General features: G+C 33.3%; 2 protein-coding genes across 3 annotated transcripts; both read left to right on the forward strand.

Annotated features, from left to right (window-relative positions):
• LOC145316406 (transmembrane 7 superfamily member 3-like) lies at positions 1-11,074 on the forward strand. Its single transcript, XM_080156876.1, has 13 exons — positions 1-196; positions 771-870; positions 1,422-1,527; positions 2,443-2,621; positions 2,937-3,099; positions 3,502-3,608; positions 3,943-4,094; positions 4,466-4,739; positions 5,213-5,417; positions 5,864-5,961; positions 6,805-6,916; positions 8,224-8,306; positions 8,548-11,074. Exons 1-13 carry the CDS (start codon positions 21-23, stop codon positions 8,614-8,616), a joined length of 1,824 nt encoding a protein of 607 aa, XP_080013002.1. The 5' UTR covers positions 1-20; the 3' UTR covers positions 8,617-11,074.
• A 339-nt stretch (positions 11,075-11,413) lies between these two features.
• cutlet (chromosome transmission fidelity protein 18 homolog) lies at positions 11,414-21,356 on the forward strand. Of its 2 annotated transcripts, XR_013878470.1 has the most exons (12): positions 11,414-11,490; positions 11,935-12,443; positions 12,697-12,835; positions 13,318-13,524; positions 13,767-14,916; positions 15,698-15,921; positions 16,303-16,351; positions 17,433-17,511; positions 18,056-18,162; positions 19,428-19,546; positions 20,599-20,973; positions 21,193-21,356. XR_013878470.1 is itself a non-coding variant. In XM_080156873.1 (11 exons), exons 1-11 carry the CDS (start codon positions 11,428-11,430, stop codon positions 20,725-20,727), a joined length of 2,775 nt encoding a protein of 924 aa, XP_080012999.1. In that variant the 5' UTR covers positions 11,414-11,427; the 3' UTR covers positions 20,728-21,356. The 2 variants fall into 2 exon arrangements, 1 of the variants encoding a protein (XP_080012999.1); XM_080156873.1 differs by having other exon boundaries at positions 20,599-21,356.
• The last annotated feature ends 257 nt before the right edge of the window (positions 21,357-21,613 follow it).

Genomic DNA, 21,613 nt, shown 5'->3' on the forward strand with positions numbered 1-21,613 from the left:
TGAAGTATGATATAACCAATATGAAGTTATTAAAATGTGTGATATTTTTGTTATTTTGTTTGGAAAATTTGTTATTTGTTAGTTGTGAATTTAGCTGTGATATTCAGGATGTTTTGGAATCAGGGGGAGATATTGTTAAGCTGCATATTAGTCAGACACCTAAAGTTATTCATCTTGAACCAAGAACTACTTATGAGTAAGTATTGTCTTCATTATTTTTCAAAATATAATCTTTTATTAAGGATAACAAAAAGATATTTTAACTTAAAAATGATGTTTTGTCATACTAAAATGGAAAAGCCCAAGACAATTTTATTAAATTTCCCTGAAAGTTACTGTCAAGCACTGACCCCCTCCCTTTTTTCCCCTATTTTTGACAAATAGTTTAATAAGTAGTGAGGGGGGGGGGGGTTCCCTATTAATAATCCCTGTTAAGGCTATTTCTACGGTGACGTAACCCTGCAGGGCTACCCAGTACCAAAAACATCATAACTAACTCAATAAGGCACTTTGAGATAAACTTAAAATTGATGTTTAAAGGTCAATTCTATCTAAGCATTTAGTAAACTGAATTGTATTTGTAAGTGACAAACCTTAAATATTGTGGGGCTGTGTTACGAAAATTAATCCGTTACTCGCCACTAATGGATGTAGTTATCATTGTTTTACTCTTTAGAATAGGGATTGAAATAAAGAGGGTTGGAAGGACAGAAATTCAAGTAGGTTAGAAAATATACAGTATACACCCCTGTAATTTAAACTTTTTTTAGGCTAACTCCAATAGAAACTAAGAACAGCAGCAAGTTTTTGATATTTGAAGCGCATTCACTGAAGGATCCAATCAGTCTTGCACCTACTATTTCTTCGGAGGTATGTTTTAAAACAAAATATTTTCTAATAAGATGGTTCAGTTTTGCTGTATGCTACTAAGATTCCCTATTAACTTGTATTATTAAACATGATTATTTAGTTATTTCCTTACAGATTTAAATATCGGAAAATCACCTTTTAACGCTGATTTTTCACCTATTGGTACCAATTGTGTTATTTTAAAAAATCCTTCATATTTTTAAAAAATCCTTCATTGTTGCTTTCAAACATTTTATAGTACTCAAAAAAAAAATGATTTACAAGGACAATTATACTTAGATTTAAAAAAAAAATTTATTTAAGTTTTAATTTGTCTAATTCTGCAAGATATTGTAAAACACTTGGATGAAGTTGGCGTTTTTCGGCGGCATTGACCGTTCCGCTGCCGTATCTTCATTGTAACTTAATTGTGTTTTTTGTTTGAGTACAAAAAATTACTCCCTTCTTTATTTTTTGGAAAATTGCAATCTTATTTTTTTGGCTTAACTTTACTTTTATTTAACAAGGATCAATTTATATTAATATTTAAAATTCTATGTTGATTTATTTAGGTGTGTGTGAATTCAACAAGTCCAGCTCTGTACAAGACACTAAATGATTTAAAGGATTCACCAACAATTCTTACAAATCCTTGGCCTAGAAACATCTCTGCTGTTGGTATGTGTTTTTATATATTTTATATACTAATAGAAAGAGATTTTACATTTCTAGACCTAAAAACAGATTGGTCTTTTTCTTCTTCCATTAACCAATATGGTTAAACTCACTCATTTGCATTATAAAAAGATTATTTCGCTATGATACATCCAATCCATTAGAACGTCACATAGACACACAATTTAGTTGACTTACCATGTACGTCCTGTCAGTTTTATATAATATTTGAGTTTGTAAGTTTCTCTTATATTATACAATTTGGTGTGTTTGGGTAGTCTTGATGTTGATGATGGGTCATGTTACTGCCTAAAATACGGGACACCATTAATGATTAGCGTTCTCTTATTTTTCAAAACATAGTAGGTACGGTGTTTTAAGGTAACTCTTAAGATGTATGAAACATTTTATAGTATTTAATTGTTGTAGGTAATTTTATTAACTTTCTATGGGTATTATTATCTCTTATAATAAAGTAACAGGATGTTTGTGTGTTTGTATGTTTGTACCGAAGGATCTCGCTTACCGCTGAACCGATCGGGTTCTCCTTAACAGGGTAGCTTCTTATAGGTCCCGGGAAGGTTTATAACTATTTTCTTGGGGGGTGGGACACCCCCAACCCCCCCAAAAATGAAACCCCCCCCTCAAAAAAAAAATTTTTTTTGCCCCCCCACTAAAATTTCTAAAATTCTTTTAAAATCTAAAATAAGAAATTCAATTATTAAATTCGACTCTCTCCTCTTCAAGTGCCCCTAGGGGCCTCTAGGGGCGTAGCCGCTAGTAATATTTAAAAGTACTAAACTAAGCGAGCCTTTTTGTTAAGGTTCAAATGTTAGATAGGTAGTCAAAATCAAAGATAAAAGTTTTTTATATTGCATTGTAAAAAGTTAAAATATTTAAAATATGTAATTTGTATAGTATTTGTACGTGAATATGGTGGTGACAGTCCTGTGCCTGGTGAGTGCAATACTGAGCCAGGAGTCCTCGTCAAACCTTACCTGGACCTTACCTGGCAGGGTCCTCTGGTCCACCTCCAGTTTAGTCAAGCTGCTCTGCCCATGCCATCCTGTGCTAATATAGACACACTAGTTTATCAAGTAAGTAAATCTATTTTTAGTAGCTAAGCTACTCTATAATTTACTATGTCTATTCGTCCGTCAGTCCTTGGAAATGTGATTTTCTCAGCTGCTATTTAAGAGAGAAGGCTGAAATTTCTTGTCAACATTCCCAACATTATGGAGTATACTTAATTTTAAAACATTACCTTTTAGCAGATTTTTGGCTATTTTTATTAATTGGGGGAAACATGATTTTCTCGGCTCCTATTTAAGACAGAAGTCTGAAACTTTTGTCAAATTGCTTCTTATATTTTCAAGATTTTCTTATTGTGGATTTAAAGATTTTATATTTAGGTTTATGAAATGTATCTACCAGAAAATGACTGTTCTATGGAATATTTTCTATCCGGATATCTAGATTTCACAAATTTGTTGGATATCAAGAATCAAGGCCATCTAGTTGCAGAGTTAACACATCACAAAACAAATCTTAAGTTGACAAACTATCCTAGAACAGGTAAGAGTATTTATTTATTAAATCTTAGAAATTCCTAGGAATAAGCTATTAGATATTAAAATTAAAACTAAACTGTTTTTTAACATTAGATAAAAAGAAATTAGATATTAACCATTGTATAACAAAATAAAAAGAGGCAATATTTTTTTTATGTTTTATCTAATTTTACATTATGTCCTAGTCCTTTTGTTATTTGTTTGTTAAAATAAAAGTTTTAGCTGTAAAACACCTTTTAAGTCAAGTATTTTTCAGCCTAAAATATTTGATATAATACCAATTTTTCCTAAAGTCTATGTTTTTTGAGACACAACTAAATATTGATCTTCATTTACCCATTGAAGAAATCGTACTTTCCAGTTCATTACTTCATTGAAGGCATGCAATCATAAAAGAATTATTTAGGTCGAATTTTTGCGGTAATAGTTGCATACGAAAATAGTACATCCCTGTATGGACTAGCGCATACCTATGGCTGCACCTTTAATCCAGATCCAGAAACTGGTTGTCAGGTAAACGAATGAATTAATTTCTTTATTCTGATCAATAAGTCTAAGTTGAGAATGAGCAGCTTTCTATAATAAGGGAAGAAAAAGGGGTAAAGTGGGCCTTTTTAAGCCAGCTTCAGCTACAAGTTTCACTTTATTAAAATGCATTATAATCTAAGTAATAATTAATTTATTTTGTTTATCAGAGTAATTGATTTTAGGAGAAGCTTGATTGATTATGATAATGTAAAGGTTTAATTCTATGAATAAGTAAAAATTATCATATAGGGACATGAATCCTAGAGACTAGGGTTGAAGGCACTAAATTACATTTATACAACCGTTGATTTTATGTTAGGTACACGATTCCACGTTCATGTTTCTTTCCTGTGCCCTCGGAGTTTTTGTTGGGCTCTTTCTCACCTTCATGGGGCACAGATTCTTCAAGTGTTCCCAGTTCCTGTTTGGTTTCTATCTCGGATCCTTTGCTGGTTTTATCATCATATCCAGGTATCCTTATATAAAAGTAACAGGATGCATGTCTGTCTATATTACTGTCTTTACCAAAGGATCTCGCTAACCGCTGAACCGATATGGTTCTCCTTTATATAGTAGCTTCTCATAGGTCTTAAGAAGGTTTTATTATTATTTTGAGGGAGGGAAAAACCACCCTTCTAAGAAAAATTGTCAAAAATAAATATAGAAATATAACTAGCCTCGCCTAGCGGCGTTTTAGACATTTTACTGTAAATTCCTGATTGAAATATTAAAACAATGTTCGCTATTAAAAAAGACATCAAATTCAATTGTAGCTTTCAATTAATTTTAATTACAAAATAATATTAATAATATATTTTTGTTCTATTATTACTTATTTCTAGGTATTTTGTGTTTGACGTGATATATTTGTATGTTCTGACTGCTGCCTCGGGATTTGTCATAGGACTCGCAGTTCTGCTCTTCTGGATATTTCTTGGCATACCTGTCCTGGCTGTTCTCATCCCCACCCTGGAAACCGGATTTATCCTGTCGGCTGTGCTTATGTACTTGCCACTGTGTGGAGTGCAGGCTTTTAACACCAACTCAACGTATTGGCTGGTCTATGTTTGTATCTTGTTCTGTCCAACTCTCTTCTTCATAGCATTTACGCACAAGGTATGACAATTTTTATGTATTTTTTGGCGTTATCCTCTTAGAAATTTTGAAAAATGAGTCTCCTCCCCCCCCCCCCCCCCCCCCGACAGAGAACAACTATTTTAGGTTAGGTTAGGTTATAGGCTAGGGAGCCGAGCGCTGCAGCTAGGCAGGCAAGGGGGCCTAGCGCTGCGGCTAGGCAGGCAAGGGGGCCGAGCGCTGCGGCTAGGCAGGCTAGGGAGCCGAGCGCTGCGGCCAGAGTTCATAGTTCTGTCTGTTCAAAATTGAAAAAAAAATTCTAAGAGGATATTACCCATTTTTTTTTAAAAGGCTTATAGTTTTTACTTCTTCCAACAATTTAGAAAAAAAATTATCACCTTCTAAGCATTGGTCTCCAAAATGTTTGTTTGTGGGGCACACATTTTTAATTTCAAAAAGGCATCAGCTTTTATGAAATTTAATCTTGTTTGAGACGTTGAATGCAATAATTTCAGGCAAGCATAATATCCAATGTAACCCTGGGTGCTGTAACACTGATAGTCTGTATAGACCAGTACACCAACTCCAACCTCAAGTACACCTTCAAGAATGTGCTCAACAGGTTTATTTATGATGAGTATGGCGAGGCCGCCAAGTGTCCTCCGTTCCAGAAGACAGACCTTATTCTGGTCACCTGTTTGCTGGGTGTTATGGTACTAGGTAAGCAAATGCAATCTTTAAAATACTGGTTTATTCTTATTTGACAAGGTTCAAGTGTTTTAATTAATAAGACTAAATGGTAAGGAAATTCAATTGCGTTATATTTATTCATCGCATCGTATTATAGACAGATTCCACGATTATTAAAATGAAAAAGTTTAAAAACAGTTTTATTAGCCCCGAGGGGCCGAAGTTTAACAAAACTGGTATTAATTTTATGATTTTATTTTAATGTTTGTGAAAATTGTCTGTAATACGATATAATAGATACATGATGTTTCATTATTGCTTAGAACCGGTTCTAATCCAGCGGATATTAATCTGTAACATACTGGAACAGAGAAATATATCTTTCAAACCTATGTATATAAATGCTAGATAAAACTAAGAGTTAAGTTTTATTTTGAACAAACTAAAGAACTTTTTTTACAATTTGTTTGTTACAGGCCTAGTGTGTCAGCTGATTTTGGAGAGAAAGAAAGCACCTTTCCCTACAGCTCCATTTCAACAGTGGCGGTGGGCTAGATCTTATGAAAGATATCAGGTACATAAATATGATTATCAACTTGCCACTAGATTTGTTTCATACCTCCTTTATTTTTTTAGAATTAAAGAGGGAAAACTATTTTACATTATTTATAAATTCTAAATATTGTATAAAATACTTGCGGCTGTGCTCATCGCATCTAGCAGCTCTGTAATCGAAGGAGTAAGAAGAGTAGGAAAGTAGCCTAAAACCATCCTGGGGCCTATAATAAGCTTCCATAAAATGTAGAACTCCATCAGTTCAGTAGTTATCGAATTCTTAACCTACTGACAAAAAAAAAACTTACAATAGGATAAATAATTCTTGTTGGAGTCAATTTGTGCTTTCCCCACATAGTTCCAGTTGAGCACAGATAACCTCCTTCCTTATTTCTGCTTAAAGAAGTTGAATGTATTTTTTCTAAACCTAACCCCTGAAGAATGATGACCCCTAAATAAAAAGTATAATCAATTGGTGTCTTAAAAATCTAAGGTTAGGTCAATGTTTAGGGTTTTTTTTGCCCCCAGATGGCTAGGCGAGGGGGGTGGGGGCTAGGGTGTTTCTTGTTACTTTAATGCCTCTAATATCCCAAACAAAATCGGCTCTAATTTTACTACCTATACTGTTAAAAATGAATTATTGTCAGTTTGACATTATCGAAACATTTGACGATTTTTTCAGGCTTTTTTTTACAATTTTCAGGTATTGTTAACTCTAAAAAAAATTGTCTATTGTTCTTTTCAATAAGGAATACACCTATGTAGTGAATATTATCGTTCTACTACTGTTTTAGAGTCTTAAAACACACCTTTACGGAATTTTGCAAAAGCTACTATTCCCTTTATTTGTTTTTAATTTGAGGATTCCGATGAGCGCACCCCTCTGGTAAATGATGAAGTGATGGGTACCACGGAGGCACCCTCCGCCCCTTACCCACCCCCAGTTGTCGGTTACATCAGCGGTCATCATCAAGGTATAATTATTTACTTGTTGCCAGCGGCTCAGTCCTTAACCTCAAGTAGCTTATATTATTGAGAAAAGCTGTATGTATCTCTTATTGAAATTTACATAGGGTGAGGCGGGGCATTACCGGTAATTTTTTTGGTTTTTTGAAAAAAAAATGGGGTAAATATTAATATTTTTAAATGGGACCAAGACCATTAGAAAGCTTACGGAAAGGACTATCAGGTCCTAATAGGACGTTATCCTAGGACTTTTAGAAGTTTGTCATAATTGGACTCAAAGAAATTACCGATAAATGCCCCACGGTGGGGCATTGTGGTTAACGTCTTTTCAACCTAAAAAAAATCGATGAAAAACGGCCAAACGGCCAGTCAAACATGAATAATCATAATTAGTATAGGTTATAGGGATTATCCACAAAAATTTTCATAAAGATCGGACTATTCCTTCTATGTCAAAAATCATTTTTTTTAAAAGACGAGAAATTTCGATTTTTTTCTCACAAAAATTTTCTTAAAAAATAAAATTTAAATTTTTTTATATAAAAAAACCTGTTCTATTCACTTTTTGGCCTAATTCTTAAAAAGCCCATATTGAATTTTAGATTTTACAAAAGAAAACCTGAAAATTGATCTTAAAAATCGAATTTGAATTTTTTTTTCGACGTTACCGAAAAATACCCCGCGCGAACTTTGGTCATTTTTGAAAAAAATATTAACTCTACATTTAAGCTCTCAACGGATTTGGAAAGAGCGGGCAATTCTTAGTTCAAAAGGTTTTTACGGATCAGTTCTAGGTCTTACCAATTTTTGTGTAGGTCGATCTTTATACACCTAGGTGAAAAAAATTTTAAGAAAAAAATTTTTCGTCCGACTTTGAGACCCAAAAAGTACCCTTAAAATTCATCTCACAAAAATTTCATTTCATACTTTTTTGTAGGCAATTTAATTAGGAACAAATTTGCTTTTATGTTTTTTTCTGTCAGTCGACTAGAACATGGAGAAAAATGTCATTTTCTGAAGGTGGGTAAAAAATTACCGGTAATGCCCCTTACCGGTTAATGCCCCGCTTGACCCTATACTTAGCCTAAAAACAGAAATAAACCTCTGTTCACCCAGTATCAATATTAGGATTTTCTGCAAAGTAGAATACCTACAATAAGACTAAATGAAAAATATCAATTTAATAATAAATATTGAATATGATATTCATAAAATCGTTTCCCTAATACATTTATGTATGCAGATGTAAAAAGCCATATTTAGTCATTTCCTCATTAAAATGTCAAATGTTAACAACAACAAAATATTTGTGCAGGAGGATCAGGATCAGGTGGACAGGTGAATTCTTCTGGCACTGGAAGTGCCTCCAGGTCTCGAAGGCAACGGTCGTCCGCTCAGGTAAGAGTTTGTTCTGCCCTTTAGTCTTGATAAAAAGTTATAATATATAAGAGCTAGTTTTTAGTGACATATTGGTGAAGTGATTACTGTGATATTTTTGACACATTGACATATAAATTGCATCTCGAGTATGAGGATAATTGCGATAGATTTTACCATTTTTTAGACGAAGTCACTAAGCCAAACAAGCAACAGTAAGTTTTTTTTTAATTTGTCTTAATATTTGTTTATTTAATTTCAGTCGCCAGGATCTGGTTCAGCTCCTGTTAGGGATATATTCTCGCCTCCAGCCACAGCGCCTAATATTTAAATAAATTTGATTTTTGTTAATTTTCATAGTAGAATTAGAAAGGAATAGTAATGAAGATACATATTTCTAGATATTCAGCTTTCAGAAACATAAACTTCTTTTTATAGGAAAACGGAGCTCAAAATTTTTATTCCTCCGTGTACCTAAGAACTTTAATGCTCTTGAAACTCAATTGTCTAGAAATTTCATTGTTCTTACTTTATAAATTTTGAATCTACTGGGTTTTGGTTTTGATTTTAATCTTTAATATAAATATTTGTAGCAACTTAATATTAACTTCAAGCAAAACTAATATGATAAAATGTTGGCAATTTTTTTATTTGAGATAATTTGAGCTTTTATAATAGTTATTTCTCGCATCGTATTATAAACAGTCTTCTGCGGATATAGAATACGATGCCAGACATAGTTTTTTCGTATGGATGAGAACCGGTTCTTATCCACCGGATTCGAATGAATACGAGAAAATAGATTATAAAACTATAAAACGATGTAACCCAACATATATATCACAAATACTGTATCTCAATAATCAATTAATGATACTTTTATCTATTATTAATAACTTTTGGGCATTATTATAACAATTGATTAATACTTTTTGAAAAAATTTAAGTTTTTTTTTTTGCTTTATAAAGTAGAAATTAAAACAACCTCTATGAGATTTATAATTGAAAATTCAATCTAAAAATAATTTGCATTTTTAGTAAACGACGACTTAGATTCTGAATGATTTAACAAATATTAACACATAATTTATGCTGATTAAACATAGTTAAGTTTAAAACAAAATTTTGATTATTTTTAATTTTTAAACGATTTAAAGAATATATTGGAGTAATTCAAAGTTTGAAATATTTTAGTAAACCTGTTATGGTAGGTAGGTTCATGTATTTTATAGATAAACCTACATAATACAAATCTTAATTTTATATTAGAATCTTTGATTTACAACGCTTTTAGTCTTTCATTTGATCTTAACCATGAAATGTGCAGCTTCCAATAAGACTTATAATTAAATTTCTGATAGAATTATAAAAATTAATTTATTTTTTTGATTTTTTTTGATCTAGTCCTTATAAAAAGTCAATATGGGGTGTGCTTATGTTTTGGGAAATAAATAAAAAAAAATTAAATAGCCAAAAATAAGTAATTTATCCCCTAACTGATGTCTGAGCCCGCCTCTTTTGCTTAGAAACATTTTTGATATACATCATATATACTCATAAAATATAAAAAAAAATACTTGATATTCAAGATTGTCGTTCACAAATATCGTTAAAATATGAAATTGTGTGTCTTCCTTAGATTTAAATGGGACAGGTTTTCGTCGATTTTAATTAATTTAAATGATTATGTGTTTGTGTGTAAATTTTCTTAAACCAGCGACTGCGCTACTTTAAATGGTAGCTGTAAATAGCCTAAAAACAGTCAAAACTTAAAATTATGAATGAAATACCCTAAAACTATCCCAGAACCTGTTTGAACTTTTTTACTATTTTTAAAAGCGAAGATTTTCTATAATTAGGGTCGGTCCGTCCGTCCGTCACAAACGGATAGCTTTTTAGTTAATTAAGGCATGTTAGAATTGTCCTATCGATTTCAAACTTTGGTGATTCCTTTAGTAGTTAGGTACGATTTAGAAAGCGTAGCAACTCTATAATCATTACAAGAATTCTGTACGTCCATTTTAAACATGATGATTTTTTTACTCTTTTAACAACAAATTTTTTTGTAATCTAATCATCCGATTTATCTGGTTTTTGGTATGTTTATTCCTTGGACAAGTATAATGTTTCAAGCGAAGCAACTCTATAATCAAGTCATAAAAATGTTAGTTTGTCCATAACCATTATCCTGTATCAAGCAGTTTTTCAACAAATTTACACTTACAATTTTGCTTCAACTCTTATACATTTATATTCTGATTATTCAGTTCTGACAATAAATAAGTGTTAATGTCCGTTTGTCCTAAAGTTTCAGTGCTTCGCTTTTATGGATGTTGTCATCCTTGTTTACAATTATCCTTTGTTAAAAATACCACAAACAATAAATGATCAAAATTATTTACAATTGCTGAAGACCTACCCTAATAATCAATTGATAAACTATTATTTACAATTTATATAATATGTAAGTTATGGAAGGGAGAGAACATTTGCAGCAAAATTAATCCACATTCCTTTCTTCCAATATTATGCAGAATTGCAAACAATAAAAATGTGGGTAGTTGTTAATTTATCTTGAAATGTCCTATCCTCATAAAAACAAAATGTTAAATGCACATATATGTAAAACACAATGCAAGCTTTTAATGTAAAATTCATTTAATTCATTCTGATATTATAAATTATTTTCTTCTTATTTCAGAGTGGTATTTATCAATATTAAGTTAAGAGTTGGAATATTTTAAGTGTCATTATCTCTACAATAATAATCTCCCTTCCCCCATTTCTTTTGAAGAAACAAAACTGTATTAAATTAATTATAGACTAGTAGCCACGCCCCTTGAGTCCTCTAGTAAACGAAAAAGTAATAAAAATTTTGTACGGTTATTTTTATGCTAGGAAGCATTCTCTATGGAGGGTGAAGGTACCCTCCATAAAATAGTTACAAACCTTCAGTTATTGAAAAATTAAACTATAGATACACCCTTAATTTGATTCTGATAAAAATCACTCTTAAGTTTGATAAAAAATAATATGCTTAAAACATAATTTTCTTGTGATTTCAAGTGAAATATGAAAAAACATTGTATATGTAATTGAATAACTTGTGTTATCAATATTTCAGACAAATAAAAAACTAGACATGGAAGAAGATTATTTAGAATATGAAGATGATATGGATAGAATGCTCGATGAAGAATTGGAGGTAAAGGACTCAAACTGACTGACGGATTTTCTAATTTCATAGATGGATTGAGCATTAAAATCAAATGGTTGCATATTCATAATGACCTATCTCGACCTATATACCTCTTCTATTTTTATGCTTTTCTAAAATAACAAAACAGTCATACAGATCAGGGATCATAAGGGAAAAGACAATGGCCGATAAATTGATGTTCATTGTACATCCCCCATGATGATACAAAAATTACCCCTTCTGTAGATTAAAATTAGTGGTTGAAACGATTGAACAATCAACTTAATGAATCAACCAATCAAAATTCGCTAAAGTCCCCAAAATTGTTGAGCCAAGAAAACATTATTATAAAACTTTGCGGACTAGTGTAATAAACAGCCCATTGTCCCCAATCTCTCTCTATACCTAATTAGTTTATGCCAAACAGTCCGTACGTTAATTGTATTTCAGATCCAGAGAGAAGCAGAGATGGAGAAGGAGAATGCCCCGGCCAGCCGAAAGTCTTTACAATTTGGCAAAGATGGAGATACAAATTCTGACATGACAGCAATACCTTCTTCATTGAAACCACACGAAACTAATGTATTTGCAAATAACAAACGTTCCAGAATTTCTGAAGACTCAGATTTGCCCCAGGAGGATGTGAGCAGCACTGCCCAATTAGGAACAGTTGACCGGAACGGCCAACTTAATGTTGACCGCTTGCGACCCGAGAAGACGCCGACCGCCAAGCGTCAGCGTGTAAGCGGAGCTGGCGATTTTGAGTCTGACCACACCACAAATGATGTTCTAGCTGACGTAAGCAATGTTTCCTCTACGTTTTCTCAAATGTCCCAGCTGACGGCTGCCTCCAGGTATAGAGTCCCATTGATGGGAGAGAGGAAGGTGTACAAGAGAATTCCTCTGGACTCGGATTATGTCTCTGTCACTGTGGACTCTGGAGAAAGATTTTACCTCAGGTGATTTCAATATTTAGTTTATACCTATGTCTAAAACATTATGACAAGATTTTTTAAAATTTATAAACAATAAACTTAAATATCAACTCATTGCATTGAGTTGTAAATAGCTGTAATGTGAATTAGTATTTAAATTTATGGTTTTATGTATATAGTTTTTATAGCACATACATATGTAATATAAAAAGCAAACAAGCTTTAAAAAACTGTTCATTTTACATAACCTGTAGTTTTATTTTTTTCAATGTTTCAGAATGAAAGAAGCAGAAAGTGAATTAACTGGCGGTTCATTGTTTGGTAAAGGTGAAAAGACTAAAACCCTGCAGCCCTCGGGGCTCTGTGGGGTTCCTTTCCATAAACTTCTACAGGAGGCAGAAATGGAACTTGAAAAGGTGGGTGTTTATCCCTTGGATATAAGGATAGGACAATGGATTACAAAATAATCTTTTTCCCAAGTCTTATGTATGAAACTCTGGCTTTTGTAGATCATACATATTTTGAAGGAAGAAATAGTTGTGAATTTTTTAAACATCTTTGTGTTCCCTCCCCCTCCCCCTGGTATTTCTATATCACAGTGATTTAATGAAGTCATTGTGTTTTTCTTTAAAAAAAAAAATCCTTTCGAACAAAAGAAATTTTCTTGTATTTGTTTTATGTGTTTCATAAAATATCTAAAAGTGTATTTGCCAATTTATTTCGTATTTGACATTAAAATTCTTCCTCCAAAAAAATCACTACCATTACCTAGGTAGGTAATAACTTTGACTTTTACTTTGTCCTACTAAATTACCTTTAATATCTCGTTAAAGTAAATTATAATCATTTATGATAAAGTTTATACATAAAAATGTACGAATCAAACATTTTTTTTCAGTTGAAAAGTCGAGAATCTGAGTCTATTACTGCAGCAATGGTTGACTCTGGTATAGAGAGTGCTGACGAGGATGATACTACAACAACAAAGGAACTCTGGGTGGAAAAGTTTAAACCTCGGTGCTACATGGATCTGTTGAGTGATGTAGGGACCAATAGGACTCTTCTCAAATGGTTGAAACTGTGGGATCGTCTTGTTTTTGGAAAGGTAATAAACTTAAATTATTATAGCTTTTTTAATATTCTTTGAGTATTTTTGTAAAAATTGGAATTGATCATTTTTTTAAACTGATTGACAAATATGTGTTATTATAATTTACATTAGAGCTTAATATTGGTCCTTGCTCTCGCTCTACAAGAAATAAACCTTATAAAATATTACAGTGTCATCATGGTAACATACTTAAAAATTGTTTAATTTGGTAAGCTTTTATATATATATCATTATAGGATTTACGGAAAGGACCCCGTCATAAACCCGACGAGGCTCCAAAATTCCAGCAAATACTACCTGAAGTCATTGAGGAACTGGATGAGCTGCATCGTCCCAAGCAGCATGTAGCACTCCTGCACGGGCCCCCGGGCCTGGGCAAGACCACCCTAGCCCACATTGTGGCACGACACGCGGGTTATAACATTGTCGAGATGAACGCCTCTGATGATAGGTCTGTGGATGCTTTTAAGAAGAAGTTGGAATCTTCGACCCAGATGCGAAGTGTCCTTACAGAAGACCAGCGCCCTAACTGTTTGATCATTGATGAAATTGACGGTGCTCCCGCGCCTACAATAAACTTCCTGGTGTCCGTCCTCTCCGGCAAAGTCGGCGTCGGCAAGAAAAAGGACAAAAAGTCGAGTCAGGTTCTTCGACCCGTTATCTGTATTTGCAACGAATTGTACACACCCTCGCTCCGACCCCTCCGTCAGATTGCCCTGGTCATCCCCTTTCCACCAACTTCCTCGGTCAAACTGGCTGAACGTCTGAAGGAAATAGCCTTGAAGGAGAAACTAAGCACTGACCTGACAGCTTTGTTGGCCCTGTGCAAGAAGTCAGACAACGATATTCGTTCTTGTCTGTCAACACTCCAGTTCTTCAACCAACGCGGCAAAGTTTTTCGCGCCCACGACGTGGCCTCAGTTAGCCTAGGGTCTAAGGACACAACCAAAAGTTTGTTTAGTGTGTGGCAAGATGTTTTCTCCGTGCCGGGTAAGGATGCCAAACAGCGGGGAGGAGGAACAGCTGCCGTACCGGCAGGAAAATCAGCTGATGATCCAGCTGTCAGAATGAAACACATACAAACAGCTGTTGCGCGGTCAGGGGAAACTGACCGCATCATGACCGGTGTATTTGAAAATTACCTCAGCGTTCCGTTCAAAAATATTGCTCTGGAGAATGTTATTTCTGGTTGTGATTGGTTCTGTTACTATGATCTGGTCCACCATGAAATAATGCACTCTCAGAACTACAGCATAATGGGACACCTGGCATACCCGCTGGTCAAGGCCCATTTCTTGTACGCTGTTCCCAACAGAGTCAAGCTGAGTTATCCTACACAGGCAACGGATCTTAGAAATAAAATGCAAAATAACTTGAACGTCCTTGGTGAGTATTTTTTATTAGCCAAGCTACTCTGTAATTCACTTTGTCTGTACGTCCTTCCGTAAAGCTAAGGGAGAAATTTGATTTTGTCGGCTTAACTTTTGTAAAGATTTTCTCTACCAATGCAATGAGCATACGGTAAATATTTATTAGTTAGTATGCCGGTTATGCTTCAAAAGATCTATAAATATGTCTTAAATAAGGTTCCTTAAGTTTATACCTATACATATTTTAATAACTACTGAACAACGGATATATAACTCATTTTGTCGGCTTGCCAGTCCATCAATAATTTTTTAGGGATTCGTTTCTTATGGATGTTGTTACCTTTGTTAATATATTATTCTCTTGAGGGAAAAATATGAATTTAATAGCTTAATGTTTATTTTCTTGAATAAAAATCATTTCTGATATTTTAATTTCCATGCTAGTCAGCAAGTTTAATTTTACATTTAACTACCAAACACTGCTATACTCTCACTTACCTATCTTTATTGAAAGTCTCTTTGTTCTCAGGGAGGGAGTGGACATTGGGCGGTTGATTGTACTAGTCCCCAAAGTTTTAAAATAACGTTTTCTTATTCGTTGGCTTAGCAACTTTGAGTACTTATATTGAATTTTAATTGGCTGTTTCATTAAGCTGAGTGTCCAAACATTTCAACCAATAATTATAATCTAAAGAAGGGGTAATTTTGTATATCATAATTGGGTATGTACACCACTTAATCGGCCATTTTCTTATTCCTTTAGATCCCTGCTATGTTCTTCATAATTTAAATTTTAGAAACCATTACCAATGAGATGCTGCCATCAACGAGAGCCTTCTGTGCCAACAGCGTCCTAGTGAGGGAGCTGCTACCCTTCCTGCTCTCAGTTGTACAGCCAGTGCTGCGACCTATCAACACGCAGCTGTACTCCGCCAAGGAGAAGGCAGATCTGAAGAACCTGGTGAATATTCACATTGCCTATAATATCAGCTACCAGCAGGAGAGAAACATGGAGGGACAGGTATGGCAATTTAATGGTCACATAAAAAAATTTAGTAATCAAATCAATTCTATACTTAACTGTATTTCGTACAGTTGTAATTCTTGGTTGTGCGGGCGAGGGGTGGCAACTCCTACTTTACAAATATTTGTGCACGCCACTTAATTAAAAAATATAAACTATAGACTTTATTTATTGTTATAACAATTTTGAGCACAAGTATAGATAGATATATACATAGTACTGCGAGTAGTGATACTATTTTATAACTTAATGTATTGATTTTTTTGGACTTAAATAAACATTATGTATTATCTTTTTTACTGTGTAGATTGTAGATGATATTCATGTTTTGTCAAAGTGAACATAAAATATTTAAAAATATAATAAATATTATTTTAGTATGAATATAAGATGGATCCTGATGTTGAATCAGTGGTTGCTTTCCCAGGTACAATATTATTATAATGGATATAGAATATTCCTGGATATTATGACAGGGGAAAATTTAAGTTATAACATTTAACTCATTTATTGGTCAGTTCGTTCATCCACCAGGAGGGGAAGGGATGTGAAAAAGAGGAGTGGATCATTATTTTAGCCAGCTTTAACTTTCACTTTATTAGAGTACATGTTAATCTGGTGTAAGATTCAAGTAATAATAAGTCCATAATTATTATCCATCTTTATATTATATTTCTTTGTACCTTTGTTCTTCAGGGATAATAGGCTTTATGGAAGTATTCTTAAATGCTTTATTAACTACTACTGTATTGAGGAAAGTTGGGGGAGCACAGAAAATTAATTTAAAATCACTCCAAATATTTATAAAGCTATCCTGAAAAGTAAAATCAATTCGGACATGAAGTTTCGGAGATCTTTACCTTCAGACGTTATTATGCCTCTTAATTTTTCTCTTATTATAATTTTTGTTAATGCTTTCTCTTAATTTGTATGGATCTCTTAAACAGCTGTTTTTATAAAGTTGTCTTTCTGACTGTCAGATGCTACTTTCGAACATTTTTGTTCTTGTTGTGATATACCAATTTATAAACACTTATATCATTAAAGGTGAGCCTGGATTTTTTGTTAAAAAAATTAAATATTTTGTTATGTAATATTTATCCCTGAAATACAGGTTTTTATGAGTGATAGTTATGTTTGGTTTAATTGGGTTGAGATTTTCAGTTTGTGTCTTTTATTCATAGCTTCCCTCCCTTTTTAGTTTACCCACCCTTGTAGTTTTTGGATGTTTTCTTAAAAATTTAAATTCTATTTTTGGTCCAGGCTCGGCATTGTTATTGTCAATTTTTTAAGGATTTTATGTTTTTATTATATTTTCATGATTTTTATATGATATATGTTTTTTTATATTTTATATGATATGTTTTAATGAATGGACTATATTTTATTCTCGCTTTATATGAATAAATGGACTAATATCTAATTCTTGTTTTATTTTTGGGGTAAGATATTGTATAACATGTGTTATTTAGACTTGGATAAATAAAGGTAAATTATTTTTTTTTAAGGAATCAAGCGTCCTGTAGATTTGACATATGCTGCAAAACAGCTGATTGCCCATGAGATTGAACTAGAGAGAATGAGACGGTTTGTTCATTTTATAATCTCTACTGAAGTAGTTGGATGTATGTCTATAAAATAGACCTATATTTCTACCTTTCCTTTAACTTTAAAGCTTTATCTCGGTTTTTGGAAGGGTTAAGGCAATATTGCAGATGTTTTTTGGTATAGAATATATTAAAGACAGTTGTAACTTGTAACCAACAAGGGCAAATGACATATGGAAAAATAAGCCATTCTGGAGAGTTTTCGATGATAGAGTAATTACATTTGTGTTAAAAATTAAAACATAAGTAGTAAATATTCTTTAAACCAAAAAGTAAATTAGGGTTGTTTTATTTAAACGTTTTCTGAATCGGTGGCTAAAAACGTTGGATACTTTCATTTAATTTAGATTGGTTGGTTCCATAAGTTGAGTGTTCAAACGTTTCAGCCAAAAGTTTTACTCTTCAGAAGGAAGTAATTTTGTAAATCATCATTGGGGATGTACATCAATTTATCGTTCTTTGTCTCATTCTTTTAAATCTCAAAAACTGCCCAAACTTACAGTCTAATAATTTTAATATTTTAGGATTGATGCTAGGAAAGTAGAGTATGAGAAGGAAGAAGCTAAGAGCTCTCAGGCCTCCTCAGCCACTCCATCCAAGTCCTCACAAGCTAGGAACAAACACCCTTCAGGTAATATTATTAAGAGCTCTCAACCCTCCTCATACACTCCATCTAAGTCCTCACAAGCTAGGAACAAACACCATTCAGGTAATATTAAGAGCTCTCAACCCTCCTAGGACAATCCAGCTAAGTCCTCACAAGCTAGGAACAAACACCCTTCAGGTAATATCATTAAGAGAGCTCTCAACCCTCCTCATACACTCCATCTAAGTCCACACAAGCTAGGAACAAACACCATTCAGGTAATATTAAGAGCTCTCAACCCTCCTAGGACAATCCAGCTAAGTCCTCACAAGCTAGGAACAAACACCCTTCAGGTAATATCATTAAGAGAGCTCTCAACCCTCCTCATACACTCCATCTAAGTCCACACAAGCTAGGAACAAACACCATTCAGGTAATATTAAGAGCTCTCAACCCTCCTCATACACTCCATCTAAGTCCTCACAAGCTAGGAACAAACACCCTTCAGGTAATATTAAGAGCTCTCAACCCTCCTAGGACAATCCATCTAAGTCCTCACAAGCTGGGAACAAACACCCTTCAGGTAATATTATTAAGAGCTCTCAACCCTCCTCATACACTCCATCTAAGTCCTCACAAGCTAGGAACAAACACCATTCAGGTAATATTATTAAGAGAGCTCTCAACCCTCCTAGGACAATCCATCTAAGTCCTCACAAGCTAGGAACAAACACCCTTCAGGTAATATCATTAAGAGAGCTCTCAACCCTCCTCATACACTCCATCTAAGTCCACACAAGCTAGGAACAAACACCATTCAGGTATTATTAAGAGAGCTCTCAACCCTCCTAGGACAATCCATCTAAGTCCTCACAACCTAGGAACAAACACCCTTCAGGTAATATCATTAAGAGAGCCCTCAACCCTCTTTTGCCACTCCATTTAAGTCCTCACAACCTAGGAACAAACACCCTTCAGGTAATATTATTAAGAGCTCTCAACCCTCTTCGGCCACTCCATCTAAGTCCTCACAAACAAGGAACAAACACCCTTCAGGTAACATTAAAAGAAATCAAGGACAATCCTGTGCGTTTCTTTTGAGATTTTGATATTGACTAAATATAATACAAAGCCGGATAAGATCTTAATGTTAATCTTAATCTAGATACGGTCTAATTACACCTCAATAAGGCTATCTAGGCAAATGTAAGACAGAAGCAAGAATTGTCAACTTTCAATGAGAAAATAAAATACAAAATCAAACTATGAAACAATTTTAGCATCCTACTAATGTAATAATTTTAATGCAGGAACAGACTTTACTCCCAAAGGATCTAAATCAACACAAAGTCATCTGGTGAAGTTGACCCCCAAGCAGGTCGTTATCAAGGAGAAGCAAGCTACAGACTTCTTTGGAAGGGTAATCAAGGTAGGCGTGAAATATTATTCGAATTTTTAAGTCAACTTTGAGTGTTTTTTGAGAGGGGGAGGGTAAGGCAATAAATCTATAGTATAGATGTATAACCAGGCAACTACCTGAATCCAGCTGGTTGGGACCTTTTTTCGTCTGCTAGCAAGTTGCTTTCTGCTCTTTTGTAGCGACTTCTTGGCTGTGTTAATATTTCCAATGCTATTGGTTGATTTCAAAGGCCCAATTGGTCCCAGGATCCTCGGGAAGGAGACATACAGTTATTTAACCCCTCCCCCCCCCCTCTATTGTTTACTCTAATAGTAAGGCCAAATTAGGGAATTTCATGGCTATAGCTGTTTAAAGTATTTTAATCTACAGTCTAATTACTACCAAATATATTATATAACTACCAAGTGCCAATGCAATTATTATGGAAAATTTTTGACCTTATCTGGTGCTTTTTAGACATTCTAAATAAACTGACAGTAAAATAGCCATCTTCTATGTTTAGTATTTGCAGCTGAACCCCTCGAATATCCGGGGCTGCATTCAATAGGGGAATGGGGGCAAGATAAAAGCCTAAAACTATCCCAGGACTAAAAGGTTTCCTGAAATGGAAATTCAATCTGTTCAGATCTTAGCAGACAAAGAAATGCTACTATATATAATAACAAGTAGCCAAGCCCTCAAAATCGAAGATTAAAAAAATCCTACAACCAATTTCAAGACTTAAACTAATAATAAAACAGCCTAAAACCTTCCTGGGACCTAAGTAAACCTTTCTAAAAATAACTTGTCGTGTTCAATTAGCTATTAAAATCTTAAGCCTCAGACAGAAAAACCTTACTACTTTATACAAATTATTATATGTATAAACACATTTAATTTTTTAACTATTTATTGGTGGAATACATATGTTTCTCTATAAAAATAGATCATCAGTTCCAATTAAGATGTATAAAATAAGAGTTAAAAAGATATATGTCCATGCATTTTGAATCCTTTATACAAATGGATGTAATTGAAAAGTAGTTTTGCTAGAGTGCAAATCTTACTTGTTTTCATTACAGGTTGTTGAAAGAGAGAAAACTGTAGAGGAGAAAAAGAATGATATTGTGAAAACTGATGTCTGGTTCAAATTCAAGGAGGGATACAGCAATGCAGTCAGAAGAAATGTCAAAATTAAAGATTTCATGTGAGATAAGAATACCTATCTAAATTGTAGCTGGAATCACAAAGAATATGTAGGCATAACTATCTCGACTTAGGAGAACCTATTTTTCAAATAGTTATTTTTAATAAGACAAGTGAACATGTCTTACTATATTATCTGACTTTTTAGTGATTAAGTCTATGTGTGACTTGATGACATTTTTAGTTCCTTTTTAAAGAATGTTAAGTTGGTGAGTTAGCCAAATTTGTAGTTATATATGGTAAACATATAGGTAAGGGATGAAATGTAAGCGTGTTCCACTTTTATAATTACAGGGGTGTATCTGTTTATCTTCTAACCAATATGAATTTTTCTCCGTTTCTTTATATTACAAAAATTGTAGGTAAATATACCCTTACCATGAATACAGGAATATTTACAATATACATCCCTGTAAAGAAAAAGAAAAATAGTTTTAGTCCCATCTTACATTCATCATTCTTATTTATAGTACAATTTAAGAAATGGAATTATGTAACTTAATGTATTTTTATAAAAAAAACATCCTATACGAAAACTTTTACGCTTATTATGTGATTATTAAACCATTACGCTTTTATAAAAATAGTAGTTTTATTATAAGTTTTTTAAAAATAAATTATTCATTTAGTCATATACCTAATATATTTTTAATTCTGTTAAAGCAAGGTTAACTATGTTCAAAAGTATCGCCATAATAACATCTTAAAAATATTGTAGCCAAAATTTAATTTTCCTACAGTCAGGGATAGTCAATTGACAATAAATTCATTAAAACCTCAATGTTTATAAACAAAATTAACGCTTATTTAACCTTATTAACCTAATATTAACCTAACTTCAAATGGCTTTACAGTGCGATTAACAATTCAAACTACGACTTAAACAATTAG

The sequence above is a fragment of the Acartia tonsa genome, chromosome 4 (assembly GCF_053477335.1).
Source record: "Acartia tonsa isolate MP-2025a chromosome 4, ASM5347733v1, whole genome shotgun sequence".
NCBI lineage: Eukaryota > Metazoa > Arthropoda > Copepoda > Calanoida > Acartiidae > Acartia > Acartia tonsa.

Excerpts from the sequence above, each read along its gene's own strand:
- cutlet (XM_080156873.1), top strand. The coding sequence starts at position 11,428 with ATGGAAGAAGATTATTTAGAATATGAAGATGATATGGATAGAATGCTC. Across the intron at positions 16,352-17,432 it reads ATCAGTGGTTGCTTTCCCAG|GAATCAAGCGTCCTGTAGAT; the intron begins GTACAATATTAT and ends TTTTTTTTTAAG. Across the intron at positions 19,547-20,598 it reads TCTTTGGAAGGGTAATCAAG|GTTGTTGAAAGAGAGAAAAC; the intron begins GTAGGCGTGAAA and ends TTTTCATTACAG.
- LOC145316406 (XM_080156876.1), top strand. The coding sequence starts at position 21 with ATGAAGTTATTAAAATGTGTGATATTTTTGTTATTTTGTTTGGAAAAT. Across the intron at positions 871-1,421 it reads CACCTACTATTTCTTCGGAG|GTGTGTGTGAATTCAACAAG; the intron begins GTATGTTTTAAA and ends TGATTTATTTAG. Across the intron at positions 1,528-2,442 it reads TAGAAACATCTCTGCTGTTG|TATTTGTACGTGAATATGGT; the intron begins GTATGTGTTTTT and ends TAATTTGTATAG.